This window comes from Triticum aestivum, chromosome 7A, assembly GCF_018294505.1.
Source record: "Triticum aestivum cultivar Chinese Spring chromosome 7A, IWGSC CS RefSeq v2.1, whole genome shotgun sequence".
Classification (NCBI taxonomy): Eukaryota; Viridiplantae; Streptophyta; class Magnoliopsida; order Poales; family Poaceae; genus Triticum; species Triticum aestivum.
Genome location: NC_057812.1, coordinates 716,309,566 through 716,336,225, shown reverse-complemented (window position 1 = coordinate 716,336,225; position 26,660 = coordinate 716,309,566). Strand labels below are relative to the sequence as shown.

The window sequence follows — 26,660 nt, the reverse complement described above, 5'->3', positions numbered from 1 at the left end:
TTCCACCACTGCAACCTTCTGTACCCGTGAGATCCCATCTTGGGGCCTTTTCCGGCGCTCCGCCGGAGGGGGAATCGATCACGGAGGGCTTCTACATCAACACCATGGCCTCTCCAATGATGCGTGAGTAGTTTACCACAGACCTTCGGTTCCATAGTTATTAGCTAGATGGCTTCTTCTCTCTCTTTGGATCTCAATACAAAGTTCTCCTCGATTCTCTTGGAGATCTATTCGATGTAATTCCTTTTGCGGTGCGTTTGTCGAGATCCGATGAATTGTGGGTTTATGATCAAGATTATCTATGAATAATATTTGATTCTTCTCTGAATTCTTATATGCATGATTTGATATCTTTGCAAGTCTCTTTGAATTATCAGTTTGGTTTGGCCTACTAGATGGATCTTTTTTGCAATGGGAGAAGTGCTTAGCTTTGGGCTCAATCTTGTGGTGTCCTTTCCCAGTGACAGCAGGGGCAGCAAGGCATGTATTGTATTGTTGCCATCGAGGATAAAAAGATGGGGTTTATATCATATTGCTTGAGTTTATCCCTCTACATCATGTCATCTTGCCTAATGTGTTACTCTGTTCTTATGAACTTAGAGCATTTCTAGTAGTACCCCTAAACCCTCAAACCCTAAAAAATAACCGCTTTTTTACGGGTTGAGACGAAAAATTCCCAAAGAATAGAACCCCTTAATCCTTAAACCCTCAAAACTTTTTAGGGGCTCAACCCCTATTCTCCTTCCCAGCCTGTAGAAATAGGGGTTGGCCAGCCCAAACCCCTCCCCGACCCGGTTCCCTCGCCAACAACGCGCGGGAGGGAGTTTTCAGCCCCCCCTCCCCGGATCCGGCCGCCGCCGGCGTCCGGCCGCCCTCCCGCCGCGCCGCGCCCCTCCGCCTCCCCGCCCCGCCGCCTCCCCGCTCCGGCCGCGTGTCTTCCTCCCCGCCCTGGTCGCGCCTCCTCCTCCCCGCCCCGGCGTCCCTTCCCGCCTCCCCTGCGCCGCCGCGGCCCGGCTGCCCTCCCGCCTCCCCTCCCGCCTCCCCTCCCGCCCTGACCAGCCTCCCAGGAGCCGTGCCGCGGTCGCCCAGGCCGTCCAAGCCGCGCCGCCGCCCTGCCCTCCCGCCGGCCGCCCTGCCCCGGCCGCCCTCCCACCGTCCAAGCCGCGCCCCGGCCGCCGACGCCGCCTCCTCCGAGGTGAGGTATGTGCTTTTTTCATTTTTTTTCATTTTCTTTATTGTTTCATTTTTTAGCACTAATTAGTGACTGTCCTTTGCAGATGGAGATGAACAATGAGGAGATTGTCATAGACTCGATGTCCGATTCGTCGGATTGGTTGACATCCGGCGATTCCGACATTGTTGAGTTGTTGCAAGACGACGACGTCGAGATGATGAGCCTCCTCATCGACGTGCAATCGTTTGAAAACTATGTGAAGCTGATGGATCAGAGGAGAGGGTCGAAGATGGGGCGAGTCACCATCTACCGGAATCGCGCTCTCGGACACGAGCATTTGATGGAAGACTACTTCGCGGAGGTACCTACATACCCTCCTCGTCTCTTCCGCAGAAGGTACCGAATGCGGCGTAGTTTGTTTGTGAAGATTGTCACCGATTGTGAGGCCGCCTCCTATTACTTTAAACATCGTAGATCCGCCGCCGGTATCATGGGGTTTAGTGCATATCAAAAGATATCGGCGGCAATGCGGGTACTCGCTTATGGCATACCCGCGGATTATACCGACGAGTATCTTCGCATTGGGCAAGATACAACCACAGAGTCAGTCCGTAGGTTTGCCAAGTTGGTCATCTGGTTGTACGGTGAGCGGTATCTTCGGGCACCAAACGAGGAAGATACAAAGAGATTAATGGAAATGAATGAAAAAGGGGATGGTCGGGGATGCTAGGTAGTCTTGCTTGCATGCATTGGAGGTGGAAAAATTGCCCATCATGGGCTACCATTGTGCTTGAGGCCGTAGCATCTCAGGACACATGGATTTGGCATGCATTCTTTGGGTTGCCGGGAACACTCAATGATATCAATATCCTCAATAGATCTCCTTTGTTCAAAAGATTAATTTCTGGTGATGCTCCAGCTTGCAACTACAAAATCATGGACAATGAGTACTCAATGGGATACTATCTCACCGATGGCATCTATCCTGAATGGGCAACTCTTGTGAAGTCCATCAAGGAGAAAAATGGGGTGCCCTTAACAAGAAAAGAGGCTCATTTCACCATGGCAAAAGAGGCAGCCCGCAAGGATATTGAGAGAGCTTTCGGTGTTGTGCAAGCAAGGTTTGCCATAGTTCGTGGTCCAGCTCGGTTTTGGGACAAAAAAACCTTGGTGAACATCATGAAATGTTGTGTGATTCTACACAACATGATCCTAGAGGATGAGAGAGGGTTAAACCTCCCTTGTTTCTATGACAATGTTGGTACCCGTGTGCAACCGGAAAGAAACCCTTCTCGCATACACGCTTTTCTTCAAGCACATCGTGAGATTGAGGATGCAACCACTCATGGTCGGCTCCGGGATGATCTAGTAGAGCACCACTGGCAGTTGGATGGACGGGGCATTGGCCCATGATGTATCTTTGTTTTACTTTTCTATGTCCTATTTGATTCAAACAATTAGTGTAATTTGCTCAAACATTGTTGTAATAATTTGAATGATTATTGTTTTATTCGGCGTTGTAATAATAACTAGAATGATTATTGTTTTATGTCAAATGTGATGGAATTTGTGATATGTCATATGATGAAATGTGTGATATATGAAATGATAGTTTTAAAGGTTGGGGTTGAGGCAAAGACTGGAACCCTCAAATCCAACCCTTAAAGCAGTTTAAGGGTTCGGTTTGAGGGTTCTAGTCTTTGCCCCTGTTTTTCAACCCTTAAAAGTGTCAAAAACTGGCACTTCTCAACCCTTAAAACTTCTATAAGGATTTGAGGGTTTGAGGGTTCTACTAGTAATGCTCTTAATACTCTAGATGCATGCTGGATAGCGGTCGATGTATGGAGTAATAGTAGTAGATGCAGAATCGTTTCGGTCTACTGGTCGCGGACGTGATGCCTATATACATGATCATGCCTAGATATTCTCATAATTATGCGCTTTTCTATCAATTGCTCGACAGTAATTTGTTCACCCACCGTAAATTATGCTATCTTGAGAGAAGCCACTAGTGAAACCTATGGCCCCCGGGTATATCTTCCATCATATTATTTTCCTATCAATTTGCTATTTCTGCCGCTTTTTATTTTGCAATCTTTACTTTCCAATCTATACAACAAAAGTACCAAAAATATTTACCTTATTATCTTTATCAGATCTCACTTTTGCAAGTGGCCGTGAAGGGATTGACAACCCCTTTATCGCGTTGGTTGCAAGGTTCTTATTTGTTTGTGCAAGTACAAGGCGACTTGTGTGTTCAGTGTTTCGTAGAAAAGGAATATCAAACGGAATGAAACCTTCGCGAGGATCGTTTTTGGAACAAACACAATCCAGGAGACTTGGAGTGGACGTCAAGGAAGCAACGGGGCGGTCACGAGGTAGGGAGGCGCGCCCCCACCCTCGTGGGCCCATCGTGGCTCCCCTGAAAACATCCGAGAGCACCACGAAACCCTATTTCCACCGCCGCAACCTTCTGTACCCGTGAGATCCCATCTTGGGGCCTTTTCTGGCGCTCCGCCGGAGGGGGAATCAATCAGGAGGGCTTCTACATCAACACCATGGCCTCTCCGATGATGCGTGAGTAGTTTACCACAGACTTTTGGGTTTGTAGTTATTAGCTAGATGGCTTCTTCTCTCTCTTTGGATCTCAATACAAAGTTCTCCTCGATTTTCTTGGAGATCTATTTGATGTAATTCTTTTTGCGGTGTGTTTGTCGAGATCTGATGAATTGTGGGTTTATGATCAAGATTATCTATGAACAATATTTGATTCTTCTCTGAATTCTTATATGCATGATTTGATATCTTTGCAAGTCTCTTCGAATTATCAGTTTGGTTTGGCCTACTAGATTGATCTTTCTTGCAATGGAAGAAGTGCTTAGCTTTGTGTTCAATCTTGCGGTGTCCTTTCCCAGTGACAACAGGGGCAGCAAGGCATGTATTGTATTGTTGCCATCGAGGATAAAAAGATGGGGTTTATATCATATTGCTTGAGTTTATCCCTCTACATCATGTCATCTTGCCTAATGTGTTACTCTGTTCTTATGAACTTAATACTCTAGATGCATGCTGGATAGCGGTCGATGTATGGAGTAATAGTAGTAGATGCAGAATCATTTCGGTCTACTGGTCGCGGACGTGATGCCTATATACATGATCATGCCTAGATATTCTCATAACTATGCGCTTTTCTCTCAATTGCTCGACAGTAATTTGTTCACCCACCATAAATTATGCTATCTTGAGAGAAGCCACTAATGAAACCTATGGTCCCCGGGTCTATCTTCCATCATATTATTTTCCTATCAATTTTCTATTTCTGCCGCTGTTTATTTTGCAATCTTTACTTTCCAATCTATACAACAAAAATACCAAAAATATTTATCTTATTATCTTTATCAGATCTCACTTTTGCAAGTGGTGGTGAAGGGATTGACAACCCCTTTATCGCGTTGGTTGCAAGGTTCTTATTTGTTTGTGCAGGTACAAGGCGACTTGCGTGTAACCTCCTACTGGATTGATACCTTGGTTCTCAAAAACTAAGGAAAATACTTACGCTACTTTGCTGCATCACCCTTTCCTCTTCAAGGTAAAACCAATGCATGCTCAAGAAGTAGCACCTCCTCGAGGTTGATATATGTTCAGATTGCTACATTGTCTCGTTGAAATCACCTATCATCATCCAGGGAGCGCTGGATTTGGGTTTTATTCTATGGATCAGCTCCCACATGTTATGTCTTAGATGAGCTTTCGGTTCACCATAGACAAAAGTACCCCACCACTGCATTTCATTTGGATTCAAACGAATTAACACGTCGATGTACCTCGGGCCAACGGCAAGCTTTATTACTTCCACACTTTCATCATAGAAGAGTGTGATACCAGCACTTTTGCCAATGACGGGCTGCACAATATAGTCTTTGAGGCCTAGCCTCCATATCAACTTATTAACATACGAGGTGCTTTGCCGAGTTTTAGAGAGGAGCACAAGCTTGGACTTGTAGGTATGCACAAGGCATACAAGTTCCTGAATTGTCCGGGGCTGCCCAGGACCCCGGCAGTTCCAGCTTAGGACTGTCATGGCTCCTGACGGGTGCCGCCATTAGCACCCGACAGTTTGCCGGTAGCCCCTGGACCGGTCGCTTTCGTGCCGCCTGAGCCCTCCATGCCATTGCCCTCTCCCTCTGTACTAGTTCTTCTCTTCTTCTTAATCTTGTCATCCATCTTCAGGTTGGTTTCTACCTCCCCAACTTTCCCATGGCCTGCGCCTCTATCTCCCCTCTTCCCAAGCACTGATCCTTGCCCTTCGCTGGCCTTCCCCCCGGGATCCATTTCACCTGTAGGGTCTCAGCATCTTTTGCTTTACCTGTCGGTCCACCACCTATAGCTTCATACATTGTTGGCTCACTTTTGTTTACCTTCAACTCCCCTTTTTACTTCTGGCTGCTCTGTTCGTCCCTCTCGGCCGCAGTTCTTTGTTTCAGGCCAGCAGTTTCAGTGGCCGGTGTCCTAGCTGGATTGGCGATGGTGTAGACTGCTGCATCTTCTCCTATGTTTGCCTTTTCTCCATGACCATCCGGTGCCCTTTTTCCCGGAGCTGCTATGACTCCACCATCTGCATCGCCCCCTCCCACTGCTTGTGTCTGGTTCGGTCCATAGCATGAGTTGTATGAGTTGAAATCAAGTTCTGACTCCACGCACCCCTTACCAGCAGCTACACAAACCTGAGTAGGGTGCTGAGGATTGGGAGGGTATGAGTTGCTGTCAGTCTCTTTGTCATCTGAGCCATCCACCGCCCCAGTCCGGGTAGTCATCTCTAGGTTCTGGGTGCCGCTAGCAGCGCCACCCGAGCCCCCATCCTCTCCGCTGCCCGAGTCCAGCTTGATGCTGCTAACTGCTGCTATAGTAGCCTGAACCAATGGGTCTGCCAGCACCTTCTCCGAAACTCTGCCATACCTCTCTGGAGCCTTCTTCTGCAAGATCATCTTTGCTGCCCCCTGTTCTCTGGCTCGAAGTGCAGGAACCAGCGAGCACTACTCGTATCCGGGACGCTGCCCCCTCCTCTCATGCTACTTCTTTTAGAAGGAGATGCGCGTAGTGCCATCGAGAATCTCATCTCTTGGAGATCCTCTGGAAGCTTACAGTCGTGCTGCCCATGCCCTAGATGGCCACATGCAGTACAAAACCTAGGGAGCCTCTCGTACTTTACATTCAGCTTATACAATTTTCCCTCAGCATTATCATAAGTCTCTAACTTCTTTCTAATGGGTTCATCTACGTCATGGTTACCGCGGACACACATGTAGTTGCCCCACATTCTGCCTTCGTTATCTGCATCCACTTCCAGGACCTCACCAAGCTCGGCGCCGAGGGCTCTAGCCACCGACTCGAAGAGCATGATCGGGGAGCGTCGTAGATGCGCGCCCACATTGGCATGTGGGCGACCTCCACATCCCTAGGCCTCGCGCTTCTGTCCACTTCCACCATGAGGAAGGCATCTCCTTTATGGGTCCATGGCCCATTGTTGAGGATGAACCTGAGATCCCCCTCACGCTCGAATTCGAGGGTGAAGCGGTTGTTCTTGAGTGGGGTGAAACTGAGGCATATAGTAGGACCCCTAACCCTAACTCTAGTCAAACGTGGCAGCTATCGCGGCTGTCCGTGTGCCTGGCGGCCGCGACCGCGGGTGGCGAGGAGAGCCGGAAAGAGAGGCGGGGACGGCGACGGATTACCTGCTGGAGCAGAGGGCGGCGGGGTGGCGGATCGAGGGCGAGGGCGATGGTGCGGCGGATCAAGGGCGGGGGCGACGTGGTGGGAGAGCGAGGGCGGCGACGAGTACGTCGAGGACGACGGCGACAACGGACGGCAAGTAGGACATCGACGATGACGTGGGCAGCGACGCGGTGGAGGACGAGAGCGGCGACGAGAGCGAGATGAGGGAGAGTGGAGTGAAGTGGGGTAGGGGGAGGGGCACGCGTATGCAAATAGTTTTCATCCCGTGCGAGGACAGCGCCAGATGACCCGCCACTGCTAATTTGGGGTGGCGGGCGGCAATCTTTGAGTTGAATTTGGACAGTGCAGAGCTAACCTATATGTGGCGGGCACGATTGGACACCCGCCACAGCTAATATCTGCACACAAAAATTAACCAGTTGTAGGCATTCATCTGTGGTGGGGCCTTTGTCTTGCCTGCCACTGCTGCCTATAACACCAATGGCGGATACATCTAGCCGCTCGCCGCTGCAAGCATTCATAACATAGCCAAGCTCAGCAGTGCTTGTTTTGTGGCGGGTGGTGTATTTCGCCCGCCACTGGTGTGCCTATAGCTCTGGCGGTTATGTGTTTTACCCGCCGCTGCTACTTCTCCTAACTTGGAGTGACGGGTGCCTCGTCGCGTTTGTCACTCTTTCAAGTTTATCTATAAGGCTTTTTCTAGTAGTGTCGCAGACGAATGTTTGGACATGATCTTTCCTGAAGCGAAGCATCATGTTGTGGCTAAGGAAATCGCTTCAAGGAGGAAGAGGAACAATGTGCTCTAGGCGGTTGAAGGTGAAGGACTTGGAGTTTTTTTTGAAACTATGATCTTTTTTAGAGCAAATTCGGAAACTATATGGCCTAGTGCTGACCGAAAAGTTGGTCTTCGGCCTAAAAGAGGCCGACGGGGTCATAGTTTTGCAAATAACACATTAGGTCATATAGTTTCCGAATTTGCTATAAGAAATGTCATAGTTTCAAAAAAAATCAAGGACTTGCGTTAGCTAGATTTCATTCCAATGGCTTGCGAAAATCTTGGAAAACAATTTTTTAAAGGCCACTGAAGAATTGGCGGTTCCAACAATGAATTGCCGTCACAAGGCAAACTATTCATGATCCTTTGTTGCAAGGCCTATCTGGATCACAAGAGTTCAAATTTAACTCGAATAAGCTTGGTGCTAGTTTTCATGCTTGAATTTTTTTCATGAACATGACATGACATGAGAAAAGGCTGCATATAAGAGTATATGAGAACAATACGGTGTAACTGGATTTATACAAGATGGCACTCCCTCCGTTCCAAAATATAAGTCTTTCTAGAGATTTCAATAGGTGACTACATACGGAGCAAAATGAGTGAACCTACACTCTAAAATATGTCTACATACATCCGTATGTTGTAGTTTATTTGAAGTGTTTAAAAAGACTTATATTTCCGAACGGAGGGAGTAGCTGACAAACTGTTTAGTAAAGAGAAAAATTGACATTTCAACCTCGAACTAACCACTCGGTTTGATTTAAGACATTGGACTATGGAACCGGTTGAAATACCCTTCTAACTAGCCACAAGGTTCAAAACTCAACTCTGATCCTGGTTTTGCTTCGGTCAACCGGTATTGACTATGTTCACGGTTGACTGGGTACCGCCGGGCCAGCTTTGACCCCTTCTATATATATGAGAAAAAAAGAAAAAGAAAAACTCCCTCCTCTCCTTCCCCGTCGAAGCAAAACCAGGGTTGAATTTTGAGCCTCGCGGTTAGCTGGGGGTGTGTTCTGACCGGTTTCGTAGTTGAAATGAGAACTTTTCTCTTTAGTACTCCCCCCGTTTCTTTTTAGTCTGCATATAAGATTAGATGAAAGTCAAACTTTATAAAGTTTGACCAACTTTATAGAAAAAAATATCAACATCTACAATACTAAAGATATATGGTATGAAAATTAATTTCATGATGCATCTAACAATATTGATTTCATATTGTGTATCTCGATATATTTTTTTATAAACTTAGTCAAAGTTAACAAAGTTTGACTTTGACGAAACCTTATATGCAGACTAAAAAGAAACGAAGAGAGTAAATCACAAAGAGAAGAGAACTGCTATACAGACGACATTCACTGACGATTTCAGCACGACACTCCATCTCACACCATCCATTCAAGACGCCAATGTACAGAAAGTTGTTGGATTTGGCATGGGCTCAGGATCGTGCAAGCAAATGTCGTCTGTGAAGTAGTTTCGAATCACAAATAAGTTGCCGGTATGACTATTGACTAACCTGTTGATTGCAGAGCTATACTAGTTTTGTGTGGGCCTGTCTTCTGTAGCCCAAACTAGCTAGCCATGCATGGCGCTGAGTAGAGGAGTGAGCACTGATTCGCTGCTGCACACTGGGACGGCGATGGGAGTCTCCTCCGGCATGACAACGGTGAGGCAGCACCGAACAAGGAGGCTGTCGTCCTGCATGGGCGACGTTCTTCTAATTTGCTCTAGATCGTAGAAGAAGTCATCGTTGTCACGGTCGAACGTGTGCGTCATCTTCTGGGACTGGTGGTTCACCACCCCTTTGAGGTCGAAGCTGAACTCTACCGTCATCGGCATCTCGCCCTTGCCCATGCGGCCGCGGCCGAGGCACAAGAAGGACCGTCCGTGATATTTGGGGCAGAATTTGATGTACCATCTGCTCCCCCCTATGGCGAAGTGCCTGGAGTAGATACCGTCCCCTTCGGCACGAAGCGCCGCGCTGAGCTCGGAGAAGCTGCCGACGGTGAGCGTGTGGGACCCGTCCATGGCGACCTGCGGCGGCTCCTGAACCGCGTTGGGTTTGAACAAGATTCCGAGCAGGTGCGGCCGCTTTGTTACCTGCTGCTTCTTCTCCAGAGTGCACCGGATGGTTAATCTGTCGCTGGCAGACACGCACGACGACGCCTCCAGCTCGCACCTGCGCACGTACATGGTCAGCCAGTAGAAACTGTCCTCTTCTTGGTCACTGTCTTTGTGGAAGACGGTGTGCTGGCCGGTCGCGTCCAAGATTTCGAGGGAGACGTGGGTGCCGGCGAACGATCTGAGGTGACGATCCAACATGACGCCCACCGAGACGATCAAGACGTTGGCTAGGCCGTCCTTGTCGAAACACATGGGCAAAATTTCGACGTTGCAGACGAGGCCGTCGAAGAAGACTTTGCCCACATTCAGCACGCGACGTGACCGCACCAGCTTGGAGTACCACAAGACCGGCAAGTCGTCGCACGTCATCGGCGCCGATCGGCTCGCCGTGGCACCCATTGTCGACCGTACTGCCAATTATACTGTGAGGCGATCGAGTATGCCCGCGCACGCGCCTGTATATATATGTAGGCCGGCCGGGGAGGGAATTCGAGACCGAGTCGGGACTGGATCATATATGTAACCGGATTCTGGTTCATATGGAGTCCTACAGCAAGTTGGCATGATCACGTCCTTGTGATGGGAACCCGATCATGCATGTTTCGTGTGTATAGATTTTGCGACGCCTGTATAGATTTTTGTCATGCATATTTCGTGTATCGGAGTGATGGAAACACGGTCGTATTGTATTCAGATATTTGGTATAGACACGTATGTTGGTTGGGCATGCAAAGATGGGGAGCTGCTAACCCGGCCGCGCATGCATGCAGCCCCGTACCAAGGCGTGTTATTATAGGAAAACGAGGAAACGATTTTCGTTCGGCGTATGACGTCATGCATATGGCGTACCTGCCTAGGTAGACCTAGGTCCACTCGATCGATCGCGGCAGCGTCTTCTTCATGACTTTTTTTTTAATAACGCAAGCGCTCATATATCCGCGCATATACTCACTGTTAGACTCCGAGTCATATACGATTGTAATTTCCCTATATCGTACACTGTATATGTGTTTACCCTATGCTATATAATGAGAACCAGCACACCCCTATGGGCAACATTGGAGCCACATATCTTTCATCCAACCCTATCTTCCATGGAAGGACAAAGCATAACGAAGTTGACTTTCATTTTGTGAGGAAACGAGTTGCACAAAAGTTACTACAATCAAGTTTATCTCGTCTAAAGATCAACTTGCGGATGTTTTCACTAAGCCATTGCCACTTCCTTTGTTTGAAGTCTGTTGGCGCAATCTCAACCTTCTTGACACCGGTTAATATTGAGGGAGGGTGTTAGACTCCGAGTCATATACGATTGTAATTTCCATATATCGTACATATCCTGTATATGTATTTACCCTATGCTATATAATGAGAACCAACGCACCCCTATGGGTAGTGCGATCCCTCAATCTCTTCCTCTCATACAACGACGTCTCATACTCACCCCTATGAACGCGCGTGCGCGCGCACACACACTCTACCCCTATGAGAGTCTTCATGACTTCATCATTACAACCAAGTCGGAACGCAGGGGTTTCCACCCCAAGAAAGAAAGGCGATCTCCGGCCACCAGGAGAGTTCCTCCGCCGTTGTCCTCCGGTGGCTCAAGGTCGTCGGCCATGCGTGTGAATCATTTTTAGTCCCTCATAGTCTAGGTTTATAGATTGTTCGTCGTCTTGACTTCCGCGCGGCGATGACGGCACTAAATAAAGATTTTTCGGATCCTTCCCCGACGAGGCGATATGTCCTATGGTTGAGTATGGATTTGGAAATCAGTCTGTTTAAGTAAGGATGGCGTGCCGGTGGCATCCTCGTGGTGGACCTGTGTCCTTGCAGTACTTGGAGAAACCTTATAGATAGAACCTTATCAGTAGCGCGGGGTACACGGCAACCCCTATTGCTACTTAGCAATAGCACGGGGTGTAAACAAACGTTACAGGTAACCAAATAGCAGTAGCTCTGGTCGCCCGCCCAACGCCGCTGCTAAGTCGTCCCGACCTAACCCACCGGGGCTACCCGTAGCAGTAGCGCGTCCTGGGTAAAACATGCTACTGCTAAACTAATAGCAGTAGCGCGGCTACGCCGAACAGCGCTACCACTACCACTACCGCTATAATGATATTTCTCATGAGTTTAATATTTCAGTTCTTACCACTTCCTTCATCTTAGGATTTAATCGTCATTGGTGATCAACAACTGGTTTAGCATCAGGTTCCATATTAATTTTATGCTGACATAGAGTGAGACTAATGCCTTTGAGATCATCAAGAGTATATCCAATAGCAGCACGGTGCTTCCTCAGAGCTTTTAATAATCTATTTTCTTCATGCTCTTAAAAGTTAGCACTAATAATAACAAGATATATCTTCTTTTCATTAAGATAAGCATATTTCAGTGTATCAGGCAATTGATAATATCAATCACTTGGCGTCCTTTTGATGCATCAACTATGGATATTTCATACCCCCCCCTAAGTATTTTTCTTACTATACCTGTTGACGTAGCATTATAGACTGTATTGTTACTCTTGCTACCATCAGGATAGATCTGTCCTCTTCCTTGGTTTCCCCCCCAAAATATATGGGATATTTTAAGAAATGAGCATCTTTCTTCGTAGCGGGATCTAGGGAAAAGAATGGGAAAGACAATTTCACTATATTTCTTACCAGGAACGGGGCCTATCACAAGAATGTTTTTTTATGTGACGATAACTTTGAAAAGCAAGATTTCCTATCTTTTCTTTTAACTCAGGGGAAATACGACCGGGCGGTGCTAATTCGAATCCGTCGGGCAAAATAAGAACAACACCTACATTCAACCCTCCCTTTTTCCATTAGCAAGAACTTGTTTCAATTGCATATCATAAGGAATTTGAAGAACTGCTTCAAATACAGTATCGGGAAGCACAACTTGGGGAACTTCAATATCGACGGGCTTGCTAGCTAAATGGCAATTCTCACATACAATTCTTCCACTTGCTTCTCGTGGGTTTTCATAAACCTCCTGCGCAAAAAATTGGATATGCATTAAATAGATATCCGAGTTATTACGCATATCATGATCGATACAGAAATCGATCAAGTTCTTTTTTCTTTACCCAAGAAAAAATATTTATATTTTCCATGTCCAATCGTAGATCCCAGAATTTATACAATAAATTAGATATGTAGCTAAGCTAATCTAGTTCCCTATACACGAATCTGTTGTCATTCCACTGCAACAGTCGTACTGCAATGATGAATACCTTAAAGTAGGTATAAATAGAAAGAATTTTGCTAAAATGGAAAAGGGCTTTCTTTCTAAAAAAGATGCTTGCTAACTTGATTAATATTAATATCTGGAGATCGAAAGAATTTATGCTTCACTAATTGCATGATAAATGACTACAAGCGAAGGAGATAGACGGTTTAAACATAAAAAAGACCCAAAATTTCAAACATGTACCTAGAATTACTGGAAAACTACAAATAAAAATAGTGAAACTAAGCTCGTTAGGAGCCCATCCATTGTAGACCCAACGAATAACTAGTTCCCAACCATGGGTGGAGTAAAATCCAATAAAAAATAGTAATTAAAAGAATAAAAAAGCTTTTATTGAGTCGTTGAAATTATAGAAGAATTCTTGAACCCTAGAATTCAAAATGAAAAGTTTCTCTTTACCCAGCAAAAAAGAACCACTTAGAATAGCCAAACAAATTAAATTTGTCGAGAAATGCAAAATGGTATGGAGATGATCCTCATTATTTATTTTGACCCATTGTATTATTTCCTTGTGTATTCCTGTAGGAGGTTTTCGTACATGTGTCTTTAGTTTCCATTTTATCATCTCATCCAAGAGAGAAAGTTCTTCTAATTCTGTGAATCTTTCTAGAATCCTTTTCTCTTGAATATTAGTTAAGAGAGTTTCGAATTGCCTGGTATTCAACCAATTCTTAATCCAAAGTTCCAAACATTTGTTAAATGAGGAAGACACCCCCTAAGGCAAAAGTACGATAAATATAGTAAAGAAGGCAATGCTTTCTTTTTTTTCATTTTGATCTGTAAATGGAGTTGTTAATGAATATGCTTCATTCGCTGACTCTATTCCAATTCCTAACTCTATATGATGATTTTTATATTTCATGATATTACTATTTCTTTGAAGCAAAAACTCTATAGGTTTGGTACCCTGTATCTATTCTTATTTTTTGTATACTAGTGGAATTTCAGCGCATCGGGTTCTTTCTTAGATCAAGATGGAATGAAATAGTGAAATAGATTTAAAAAAAAGCCCTTTTGGATGAAAAAGGAAGAACAGTATGCGTTATATCTCACTTGGATAAAAAAATTAAAAGCAAATTTCTCTTATCCTCGTTTGTTCCTTCCTTTAGATAAATACTTAAAAATCCCCCTACAATAACAAATCCAATTTAGAAGGGACTTCCTCCTCGTGTTGAGAAAACTTTTCTTCTTCCAATTCTTCTTTTCTTCATTCAACTCAGTTCAAAAAAGATACCTCAAAATACTTCAATTGGTATGCGCAAGAAATAGGCCAATTTGGCAGCTTTTTGTTCAATTTCTCGTGGAGTAAAAAAATTATCATCAGTATGAGTCAAGGGAATGATCCCCTGGCCCCGGATTTCCATATAAAGAAAACAACAAGGATAAAGACCATCTTTAACCTGAATTCTAATTGATTGGATATCCCGCATAAGGAATCGAAGGAAGACGCGATGTTATATTCTAGGGAATCCCCAACGAAAAATGCACACTATTCCCTTTTTCTATCCAATCGGTCACAACCACTACCTACATATATTCCACAAAATAGTACACCACAAGTAGGAGCAAATAAATAGGCATGTGATTATGTAGAAAGACATCACGACCCCCTGCGGAAAAAAAAGAATTTCTTGAGATGGAATTATAGATATAATATTCTTACCAAGATAACTGGAAATCCTAATCGATAAGAATCCTAGTGAACCTAGGAAAAGAATACACGCCCAGAACAAATTACCCCTTTTTCTATAACCTTTTAGAAGTTCTACCCATATGTGTTCTAATTAGCGATTAAAAGTGTTGTAGAAGTAGGCCAACACTTCTATTGGCAAATAGGAGGTTTCCAAATTCAAGCCCTAGTACTCATCACTTCTTGGGTCATAATTACTATCTTGCTAGGTTAAGTTGTCATAGCTGTTCGGAATCCAAAAACCATCCCGATCGACAGTCAATTTTTTTATTATGTCCTTGATTTTATTCGAGACTTGAGCAAAACTCGGATTGGAGAAGAATATGGTCCCTGGGTTCCCTTTATTGGAACTATGTTCCTTTTTATTTTTGTTTCGAATTGGTCGGGTGCTCTTTTACCTTGGAAAATTATAGAGTTACCCCATGGGGAATTAGCAGCGCCCACGAATGATATAAATACTACTGTTGCATTAGCTTTACTCACATCAGCAACATATTTATATGCTGGTCTTAGCAAAAAAAGATTGAGCTATTTCGAGAAATATATCAAACCAACTCCAATCCTTTTACCAATTAACATCCTAGAAGATTTCACTAAACCATTATCGCTTAGCTTTGGACTTTTCAGGAATACATTGACGGATGAATTAGTCATTGTTGTTCTTGTTTCTTTAGTCCCCTTAGTAATCCCTATACCGATCATGTTTCCTGGATTATTTACAAGCGGTATTCAAGCTCTTATTTTTGCAACATTAGCCACAACCTATATAGGTGAATCCATGAAGGGACAAGTTTTGGAAATAGTTTTTTTGTAGCTTAGCTCAATTCATGCATGGTTCCAGATAATATATATATATGATATTGTATATTCCTAGGTTAGATTCATTATCTAATTTGATATATGGATATGGAATTCCCTTCTATGTAGTTCGGCCAATTCACATTATCATTTCAATTTGATTTCACTTTGTACTTTTTAGTTACTTTACTTCTCCCCAATAGATCTTAGAAGTAAGAATTTATTGGTTGATTGTATCCTTAACCATTTCTTTTTTTTGACACGACGAACTACTCACCATGAATCCACTAATTGCTATTGCTTCTATTATTGCTGCTGGATTGGCTGTAGGGCTTTCTTCTATTGGACCTGGAGTTGATCAAGGTACTGCACTTCTATTTGTGAACCCTTTTGTTTAATCTTAAAAAAATCTTTCGATTTTAATTAGATACTTTTTCCTTTTTTTAGTAAATTGGTATTTGCTTCCGTAATTCCAATTATATCAATACTTTATTTAATTTACTCCTATTTATTACTCCTGGAATTATCTATTTATCAGGATAGATAATACCCCATTCTAGGAAGGGCTGAGTTGAGTATTATTTATTTAGAAGATATGACCACCTTCTTATTTCTTGTCTGTCGTGGTTTTGTCACGGCAGATGTCCTCATGAAAGGACTTAGTCATGGAGCCATCGCGACGGGTTAGCTTGAAGGGGTTAAAGCGGACACAGGGACGCAAGAGAGTTTATACTAGTTCGGCCCCTTCGATGAAGGTAAAAGCCTACGTCTAGTTGTGATGGAATTGATGGGGTTTCGATGACTAGGGAGCAAACAAGCTTCTCCTAGGGCTCGAGTTGTTGTCTGTTGTCCTTGAACCTCCACCGGGTCGTCCCCTTATATACATGGGTGACGCCCGTCGGTTTACAGAGTCCTAACACCGGCTCATAGACGTGTCCGGTTTGGTCTCTACTTACTCCTAACTTACAATGCAAGTTTACATACCAACGCCGGTTTACGGCTACAGGCTTTAAACCGACTGTGGGCCTTGAGCCATGTTCTTATTTTATGGGCTTCAACACACTTAACTACTGATGAAGTTAACCCGGCCTGTCCTGGCCGGTTTATGCCCAGTAGTAATATCCCCAACATTGTCCTTAGTTTATGAAAGTGGAAAGTTTTTCCTTTTATTTTTGGAATTTTGGGAACAGAACATTTCAACAAAGGAAGTGTTTCACCGGTCAAACAAGATGTAAGACTTAATCTAAAAGAAATTACTAGATTGCATCTATTTGCATTAAAACCCCGATGAAAAAAGGGCGAGCAAAGTAAGTGATCGAAAAACTTTGTTCTTTGTTCGTCCTATCTATAAGAGGAAAGCATATAAAAATGTAACCCATTCTTTCGTTTTTTAGCTCACTGGCCATCCGCTGGCAGTTTCGGGCTTAATACCGATATTTTAGCAACAAATCTAATAAATCTACCTGTAGTGGTTGGTGTTTTGATTTTTTTAAAGGGAGTGTGTGCGAGTTGTCTATTTCAAGAATAGATTGGATCTATCTGACTGCACTTTATAATAATTTTTAGTATTTTTTGATAAATAAAAAAACGTTGCACGATGTCAACGAATTACTTCTGAATAAATTCAGAAATCATATGGAAGAACCATAGCATTTCACGACTCATTGGTAAATCACCTTTGATTCTCTATAAACCAAGAATGTGATACCATTAACACGGTTAAAGCTAAACTGCTTGAAGTCTAGGCAAAAAGAGGTACTCTTTCTACAACTATATTAGTATTAGTACCGAATTTAAACGGGAAATGGCTAATTTAATTTATCTGATATGGAACACTCATATCGATAAAATGGTTTGAACAATTTACTAGAAAAAAAAGAAGGCACCCTGCCCTTTTTTAACCAATGCCGAATCGACGACCTATGTATAAAAAAGAGAATTTTTTGGATTTGAAGAAAAAAAGAATTATATTAATTTTCATTTTCCATTTATTTAGTTACTTTTTTCTTAACAAAATTGAAATTATTAACTAAGGGCAAATACAAATAAAGAAACAACTTTGCTAACAATTATATATTTTTATCTAGGCCGAAGAGTCCTCTTAATATTTATCTAGTCTTATATAGGTTTTGGTATATTGAAATATAAACATAAAAAACAAGATATAGGATAGGCTCATTGCTTCAAATATGGAAATAGCTAGAGCAGGAAAAAAGAAAAAAGGAAGCATGAGAGCCAAATGAATCAAAAGATTCATGTTTGGCTCGGGAAGATATCATAAAATTATTAAACTTACAAAATAAAGTTCAAACACATTACCCCATTTAGGTGGAGGAGGGCCTCCTAGAGTTTCAATAGGTAAATTATGTTTAAGAATAGGTTATTGATTAAAGAACATCTTATCTGTTTCATGTTTTTCATTCAACTACAAATCATTTTCATGGTCTAGCAAATATTGTTCTATAGGATTAGTAGGAGGTACGACAATAGAAGCAAGACCAATGATTCCATCTTTACTATGCAATACTTTATCATGGGGTTGTCTAGGAAACTTAGATAAATTAAACTCATGAGACATATCACCAAAGTTAATACTAACAGTTTCTTTAGCGCAATCAATCTTAGCATTAACAGTAATCAAGAAAGGTCTACCAAATATTATGGGATAAAAAACATCTTGTGGAGAACCAAGAACTAGAAAATTGGTAGGGTATTTTATTTTCTCACACAAGACATCAGCATCTCTGACAATCCCAAGTGGTGTGATAGTATCTATATTAGCAAGGTTAATAGTAACATCGACGTCGTCTATCTCAGCAGGTGCAACCTCATTCATAATTTCTTGATATAATGTAAACGTGATAGCACTCACACTAGCACCCAAATCACATAAGCCATGATAACAATGAACTATTATTTTAACAGAGACAATAGGCATGCCAACCACAGGCTTATTCTTATCTTTATCACCGGGTTTAGCAATTCTAGCAGCATCGCCACATAAATAAATAACATGCCCATCAATATTATCAACTAAGAGATCTTTAACCATAGCAACATTAGGTTCGAACTTTAATTTGTTCATAGAGTCTAGGTGCTTCAATATTACTTTTATTAACCACGGTTGAAACCTTAGCACGTTCCTTTTTCCTAACAGGGAAAGGTGGTTTTTTAATGTAAGCAGTAGGCACAACTGGGTCAACATTATCAATGATAGTTTCATCTTTAACTATAACTGGCTCCTCAATCTTTTCTTTAACATGGGGGTGATATTTAAACCATTTCTCCTTAGGGAGATCAACATGAGTAGCAAAAGATTCACAAAAAGAAGCTGCTATCTCAGAGTCAAGTCCATATTTAGCGCTAAACTTGTGAAAGGCATATGTATCTGCTACCTCTTGAGCACTGCGTTGGTTTTCCCTTGAAGAGGAAAGGGTGATGCAGCAAGGAAGCGTACACATTTCCCTCAGTTTTTGAGAACCAAAGTATATCAATCCAGTAGGAGGCTACGCGCGAGTCCCTCGCACCTACACAAAACAAATAAATCCTCGCAACCAACGCGATAAGGGGTTATCAATACCTTCACGGTCACTTACGAGAGTGAGATCTGATAGATATGATAGGATAATATTTTTGGTATTTTTATGATAAAGATGCAAAGTAAAATAAAAGCAAATTAAAAAGAAAAGGAAATAACTAAGTGTTGGAAGATTAATATGATGAAGATAGACCCGGGGGCCATAGGTTTCACTAGTGGCTTCTCTCAAGAGCATAAGTATTCTAAGGTGGGTGAACGAATTACTGTTGAGCAATTGACAGAATTGAGCATAGTTATGAGAATATGTAGGTATGATCATGTATATAGGCATCACGTCCGAGACAAGTAGACCGACTCCTGCCTGCATCTACTACTATTACTCCACTCATCGACCGCTATCCAGCATGCATCTAGAGTATTAAGTTCATGAAAACAGAGTAACGCCTTAAGCAAGATGACATGATGTACTCCCTCCATTCGGAATTACTTGTCTCGGAAATGGATGTATCTAGAACTAAAATACGTCTAGATACATCCATTTCTGCGACAAGTAATTCCGTACGGAGGGAGTAGAGGGATAAATTCATGCAATATGATAAAAAACCCATCTTGTTATCCTCGATGGAAACAATACAATATGTGCCTTGCTGCCCCCACTGTCACTGGGAAAGGACACCGCAAGATTGAACCCAAAGCTAAGCACTTCTCCCATTGCAAGAAAGATCAATCTAGTAGGCCAAACCAAACTGATAATTCGAAGAGACTTGCAAAGATAACCAATCATACATAAAAGAATTCAGAGAAGATTCAAATACTGTTCATAGATAAACTTGATCATAAATCCACCATTCATCGGTCTCAACGAACACACCGCAAAAAGAAGATTACATCGAATAGATCTCCACGAGAGAGGGGGAGAACATTGTATTGAGATCCAAAAAGAGAGAAGAAGCCATCTAGCTAATAACTATGGACCCGAAGGTCTGAGGTAAACTACTCACACTTCATCGGAGAGGCTATGGTGATGATGTAGAAGCCCTCCGTGATGGATGCCCCCTCCGGTGGAGCTCCGGAACAGGCCCCAAGACGGGATCTCGTGGGTACAGAAGGTTGCGGCGGTGGAATTAGGTTTTTGGCTCCGTATCTGATCGTTTGGGGGTACGTAGGTATATATAGGAGGAAGAAGTACGTCGGTGGAGCAACAGGGGGCCCACGAGGGTGGAGGGCGCGCCCTGGGGGGTAGGTGCACCCCCTACCTCGTGGCCTCCTGGAAGCTTCTCTTATGTAGGGTCCAAGTCTCCTGGATCATGTTCGTTCCAAAAATCACGCTCCCGAAGGTTTCATTCTGTTTGGACTCCGTTTGATATTCTTTTTCTGCGAAACTCTGAAATAGGCAAAAACAGCAATTCTGGGCTGGGCCTCCGGTTAATAGGTTAGTCCCAAATAATATAAAAGTGAATAATAAAGCCCAATAATGTCCAAAACATTAGATAATATAGCATGGAGCAATCAAAAATTATAGATACGTTGGAGACATATCAGGCATCCCCAAGCTTAATTTCTGCTCGTCCTCGAGTAGGTAAATGATAAAAACAGAATTTTTGATGCGGAGTGCTACTAGGCATAATTTCAATGTAATTCTTCTTAATTGTGGTATGAATATTCAGATCCGAAAGATTCAAGATAAAAGTTCATATTGAAATAAAAATAATAATACTTCAAGCATACTAACTAAGCAATTATGTCCTCTCAAAATAACATGGCCAAAGAAAGTTCATCCCTACAAAATCATATAGTTTATCATGCTCCATTTTCGTCACACAAGAATGCTCTCATCATGCACAACCCCGATGACAAGCCAAGCAATTGTTTCATTCTTTAGTAATCTCAAGCTTTATAAACCTTCCCGCAATACATGAGCGTGAGCCATGGATATAGCACTATGGGTGGCATAGAATATGATGATGGGGGTTATGTGGAGAAGACAAAAAAGGAGAAAGTGTCACATCAAGGAGACTAATCAATGAGCTATGGAGATGCCCATCGATTGATGTTAATGCAAGGAGTAGGGATTGCCATGCAATGGATGCACTAGAGCTATAAATGTATGAAAGCTCAACAAAAGAAACTAAGTGGGTGTGCATCCAACTTGCTTGCTCACGAAGACCTAGGGCACTTTGAGGAGGCCCATTGTTGGAATATACAAGCCAAGCTCTATAATGAAAAATCCCCACTAGTATATGAAAGTGACAAAACAAGAGACTCTCTATCATGAAGATTATGGTGTTCTTTGAAGAACAAGTGTGGAAAAAAGGATAGTAGCATTGCCCCTTTTTTATTTCTTTTTTTGGGCCTTCCTTTTTTTATTTGGCCTTTCTCTTTTTTTTGGGACAATGCTCTATTAAATGATGATCATCACACTTCTATTTATTTACAACTCAATGATTACAACTCGATACTAGAACAAAGTATGACTCTATATGAATGCCTCCGGCGGTGTACCGGGATATGCAATGAACAAAGAGTGACATGTATGAAAGAATTATGAATGGTGGTTTTGCCACAAATACTATGTCAACTACATGATCATGCTAAGCAATATGACAATGATGAATGTGAAGGAAATATGCCCTAGAGGCAATAATAAAGTTATTATTTATTTCCTTACATCATGATAAATGTTTATTATTCATGCTAGAATTGCATTAACCGGAAACATAATACATGTGTGAATACATAGACAAACAGAGTGTCACTAGTATGCCTCTACTTGACTAGCTCGTTAATCAAAGATGGTTATGTTTCCTAACCATGGATAAAGAGTTGTTAATTGATTAACGGGATCACATCATTAGATGAATGATCTGATTGACATGACCCATTCTAGTAGCTTAGCACCCGATCGTTCAGTATGTTGCTATTGCTTTCTTCATGACTTATACATGTTCCTATAACTATGAGATTATGCAACTCCCGTTTGCCGGAGGAACACTTTGTGTGCTACCAAACGTCACGACGTAACTGGGTGATTATAAAGGAGCTCTACAGGTGTCTCCAAAGGTACATGTTGGGTTGGCGTATTTCGAGCACTACTAGAAAAACCCCTACTAATGGCGCACCTAATATGGCCATTAATGGCGCATCAGTGGTGCGCCATTACTAGCACGCCATTAGTAATTTTTACTAATGGCGCACCATTGGTGCGCCATTAGTATCTGGTATACTAATGGCGCACCTAGCAGTGCGCCATTAGTATACCATTCGGTGCTCCACTGATATTCCCTCTAGGTGCGCCACTAATAACCTTATAGGTGCGCCACTAGTAATAAAGGAAGGTGCGCCACTAATAAGGGCTTAAATGCGCCACTAGTAATGTATTTGGAAAACAAAAAAATCCAATTTTACAGAAAACAACCTATAAGGAAAATAATTTAAAAACAAAAAATGAAATAGAATCATATTTTTATTATAGTAAGAATATTACAATGTCTTTACAAGTATCCAATAAAAGGAAAATTGCAAGGAAATAAAAGAAAATCCTAAAACTAATCTTCTAGTAATCTTTTCTTCTTTTTCTTCACTTTATCCCTGCAAAATGTAACAAAATAAACAGAAATACAAACAAACTATTTATAACATGTCAATATTGTCATTTTTTATAACATGTCAATACTGTCTTTTCTAGAATTACATGGTGTGAATATTGTATGAGTAAGATTATAATGGAAATGAATTGCAGAGGACATATGAGGTTCAACACTAATCATCGACAAGATGGAAGCGCTATGTACATATATGGGGCATTCGTTCTTCGTTCTTCGCTCTCCGACCGACCGCACCCACCCTACCAGGACTGCTCGGCGTTGCCCTCACCTGCATTGTTCCTTTTTTTTGAGAATGAAAGAGAGGGAATGAAAACCTGGGCGATTTGAAGCATGTGATGAAAGGATTGTTTTTGGGCCGATCGCCGTACCTTTTTCTCTTGCTCTTGTCTGACGAGGACGAGGTAGGGTTGCTGTGCCAGTTCCGCTTGCGCTGGTTGATGAACCAGTTGTTGATCTGCTTCAGCTGCAGCCCCGTCTCCTGCACCAGCCGCGCCTTGTCCTCCTCCTAGCAATACCCATCAGCGATGCTCATCAGTAGCACAACAAGAATTGCATGTAAAATGGTGACAAAGTTGCTGGCGATGACGGTATATGCGGGATGTCTGTCACATACAGTTGGGTATGGCCATTTGGCGTGGGCTTGCCACCAAGCTTTCAGGGTAGACGCCGTGTCCCCTGGGAGCTTTCCGGCTCTTCGCTTCCGCAGTATCTCCTCCCTGATGTCCACAAGCTTTTCTCTATACCCCTGCAAAGTCAGGAAAATAATTTTGTTTACAGTTCAGTTTGGACACCAACATAGTGGCAGCTGACAGAATGGAAGGCAGCGAGTTTTACCTGTTTAAGCTCATGCTTCAGCTCTTGCCTAACGCGCTCAACCAAGGATCTCTCACCCTCGGTTAGCATTCCGAAGCCCATGCCATCTGACACATCATTCCCGTCAAACATGTTGCTCTCACTGTCGACCGGATTGTCTTCGTCATCGGACATAGTTGCCCCAGTGCCTTCACCAGGAGATGCCCCTATAGGAAGAATCGATATTAGCAAAACTCAGAACTGGCCAATCTCCAACTTATCCTGGTCACATTTATATTGCGTCTTGCCTTGGCAGGTACTTATTCTTGCTCTAGTTTTTTTTTCAGTACAATATATAACTAAGCCTATCCAGGCTTAATCTTGCTCTATTTTTTTTCTGACACAATTCTCATTATTATCTGAAGGCAAACTTCCATGTTCAAGCATATGCCTCTCATAGTAAACTGATTGATGATTACACATACAAACAGATTATGCAAAGTTCTATTGTCAACAAAAAAAAAAGAAAAATCACTCCCTTTGGTTTTCACAGCGACACCAGTTTCCAGTGTGACTGGATATTGGCATGGTTTTCTCATAGGTGTGTGCCTCGTGATGCCTATAGGCAGAATGGTGGAAAATGTGACGTAGCAAAAGGAACTAAAAACAGTACTATATGCAGACAATCAATATCCATGAATTAAATTCAAGTAAAGTACAATTCCACTAGAAATTTTGTAGCCATGTTAGTTCATTTTGACGATGAAACATTATTCAATATGCAACACTTTTTTTTGCACTACGCAAGGGGCTTCTTTTCCTATATGGATTATATGTCATTTTGACAAGCAACATAAAGTATCTGAAAGGGTAACCCTTGTGTGATGGTTCCCGATTATATAGTCCGTGACTGTTCCGTGTGGAAGCTAATTGCAGTAGACATATTAAGAGAGACTTTATCAGGACAGCTTAGCTAAGATTATGAACACAAGGTACTGTCAGTTCAGTTGCATGGTTGGTGCAACACAAGGTTCATGAATAACTGCCACATACACCGAACTGAAATCTCAGAAGGTACAGCTTTGAAGCCAGGTCCAACAGCTCAAAGTCTGCAACTCTTGTAACTAATAATAATATATAAGAAGGAACCGGTACTACTATAAAGGTGGACCTAGTATCTCATAGGACCTACAAGGGTGTGAATTATGACCTATATTTTCTGTCACGACGCGCAATAATACAGGAAAATGGCCAGTCATCGAGCTCTTTCTAGTTGAGTTGAAAAACAAAATATAAGACGTTTTTGCAGTTCTTATATTCTGGTACAGAGGTAGTATTTGTGTTATGTTTGTACTCGCTGGATGCAGAGAGCAGAAGCAATGGATCCCTTCTTTTAAAAAAGAATTCCCCTGTGGTTGAGATCCTATGAAACGGCGCCCCTCATGTAGCATGATACTTACTGTGACTATCAACCTCTTAATAAGCATGTAGTGTAGAGATTGTAAAACCCTCTTCCTAGAGAATTTAAGAAGCACTTATCTTGCTGCTGAACTGATGAAGTTAAGATGATGTATGGTACCTGTAAGACTCTGCAGAGTTTGCTCGAGCTCCCAGCAGGCCATCACCGCCTCCATGGCGTGGACGCGCACATGCTGCTGGAGCTGTTCCTTGAAGGAATGGAGGAGCAGCACATAGTGTGTCTGCAACAAGGAAGCGTCGATGCGGGGGAGCTGGTCGACGGGGGTGGCGACGCGGAGGCAGGTGACGTGCGCCTCCAGCAGCAGCAGCCTGCCCTGCACATAAAATTAACCAATGAGGGGACAGGAGGGGAGATGAAGAAGATGGCCTGCAGCCACACGCACCATGGTCGGGGTCGGAGATCCGTCACCGGAGATGGCCTGCAGCCGTCGTCTGTCGCCCGGAGGTTGAGGCGTCGTACCTCCATGGCTAGGCTAGGCTAGGGTTTCTGGCATCTCCGTCCTGGCTTCTGTCGGCCCTGGATGGATGGTCGCGGCTCAGGTCGACGACGGGATGATGCGCCGTGGATCTGGATCTGGGCGCTCCTCACCTCCCTGGAAGCTCGCCGGAGAAGGCCTTCCCTTCCCTCCCCTCCTCTCCTCTACTGGGAGAGAAGAGGAGAGAAGAGAAGAGAAGGTGAGGTGCGGCAGCGCTGCAGGGAGAGGAGGCCGCCATGACCGGGCTCCTCCTGCTGCCATGGTCGCCATGGCATCGGGCTAGGGTCTCGGCCCGACCAGGCAGACAGAGGAGAGGATAGGGAGGTCGCCGGCGCGGCGTGGATGGGGAGGGGAGGCCGCCGGAGAGGTGATGCAGAAGAGGAGATCGGCGGCGGCGTTGGGTCAGAGCCGGAGGAGAGGCGGGTGGCTGTGTCAGGAGGAAGGGGAGGGGAGAGAACATGACTAGAGGGAGGGGATAAGGGGTGATAGCAATGGCGCACCGGTAGGGGGTGCGCCATAAGTATAGATAGCAATGGCGCATCTCTTACTGGTGCGCCATTACTAGTTAAAACTAGTAATGGCGCACTTTCCCCCTGGTGCGCCATTGGTAAGTCTGGGGAGGGGTGTGGGGCCAGGACAAAACTACTAATGGCGCACCACACACTAAGTGCGCCATTAGTAATATGGCCACTAATGGCGCACCCATATCTGGTGCGCCATTGCTATATAGCAGTGGCGCACCACATGTCTGGTGCGCCATTAGTGTCCATATCATCTATAGCCCTTTTCCTAGTAGTGGAGATTAGGATTTGTCACTCCGATTATCGGAGAGGTATCTCTGGGCCCTCTCGGTAATACACATCACTTAAGCCTTGCAAGCATTGCAACTAATGAGTTAGTTGCGGGATGATGTATTACGGAACGAGTAAAGAGACTTGCCAGTAACGAGATTGAACTAGGTATTGGATACCGACGATCGAATCTTGGGCAAGTAACATACCGATGACAAAGGGAACAACGTATGTTGTTATGCGGTCTGACCGATAAAGATCTTCGTAGAATATGTAGGAGCCAATATGGGCATCCAGGTCCCGCTATTGGTTATTGACCGGAGACGTGTCTCGGTCATGTCTACTTTGTTCTCGAACCATAGGGTCCGCACGCTTAAGGTTTCGATGACATTTATATTATGAGTTTTGATGTACCGAA

General features: G+C 43.5%; 2 protein-coding genes and 1 pseudogene across 5 annotated transcripts; 1 reads left to right on the top strand and 2 right to left on the bottom strand.

Annotated features, from left to right (window-relative positions):
- Positions 1–8,907: 8,907 nt before the first annotated feature.
- On the bottom strand, positions 8,908–10,503 carry LOC123146991 (uncharacterized). Its single transcript, XM_044566245.1, has one exon. The coding sequence runs from the start codon at positions 10,209–10,211 to the stop codon at positions 9,264–9,266; it is 948 nt and encodes a 315-aa protein (XP_044422180.1). The 5' UTR covers positions 10,212–10,503; the 3' UTR covers positions 8,908–9,263.
- A 3,021-nt stretch (positions 10,504–13,524) lies between these two features.
- LOC123153847 (ATP synthase subunit a, chloroplastic-like) lies at positions 13,525–15,913 on the top strand (annotated as a pseudogene).
- Positions 15,914–22,791: 6,878 nt separating this feature from the next.
- Positions 22,792–25,828, bottom strand: LOC123149638 (homeobox protein knotted-1-like 11). 4 transcript variants are annotated; one of them, XM_044569334.1, is made up of 7 exons: positions 25,565–25,828; positions 25,359–25,492; positions 25,076–25,284; positions 23,539–23,723; positions 23,318–23,449; positions 23,073–23,209; positions 22,792–22,983 (listed from the first exon to the last, which is right to left on the bottom strand). In XM_044569334.1, the coding sequence occupies exons 2-7, from the start codon at positions 25,439–25,441 to the stop codon at positions 22,944–22,946; spliced, it is 786 nt and encodes a 261-aa protein (XP_044425269.1). In that variant the 5' UTR covers positions 25,442–25,492; positions 25,565–25,828; the 3' UTR covers positions 22,792–22,943. The 4 variants fall into 4 exon arrangements, with proteins under 4 accessions (XP_044425269.1, XP_044425268.1, XP_044425270.1 ...); XM_044569333.1 differs by lacking the exon at positions 25,565–25,828 and having other exon boundaries at positions 25,359–25,547; XM_044569335.1 differs by lacking the exon at positions 25,565–25,828 and having other exon boundaries at positions 22,792–22,972; positions 25,359–25,547.
- Positions 25,829–26,660: the final 832 nt, after the last annotated feature.

Bases quoted from the DNA above. Each gene is read 5' to 3' on its own strand.
- LOC123146991 (XM_044566245.1), bottom strand. From the start codon at position 10,211: ATGGGTGCCACGGCGAGCCGATCGGCGCCGATGACGTGCGACGACTTG.
- LOC123149638 (XM_044569334.1), bottom strand. From the start codon at position 25,441: ATGGAGGTACGACGCCTCAACCTCCGGGCGACAGACGACGGCTGCAGG. The intron at 23,724-25,075 runs GTACCATACATC...TTCTTCCTATAG, and splicing joins AACTCTGCAGAGTCTTACAG to GGGCATCTCCTGGTGAAGGC. The intron at 22,984-23,072 runs GTACGGCGATCG...CTCAAAAAAAAG, and splicing joins GACAAGAGCAAGAGAAAAAG to GAACAATGCAGGTGAGGGCA.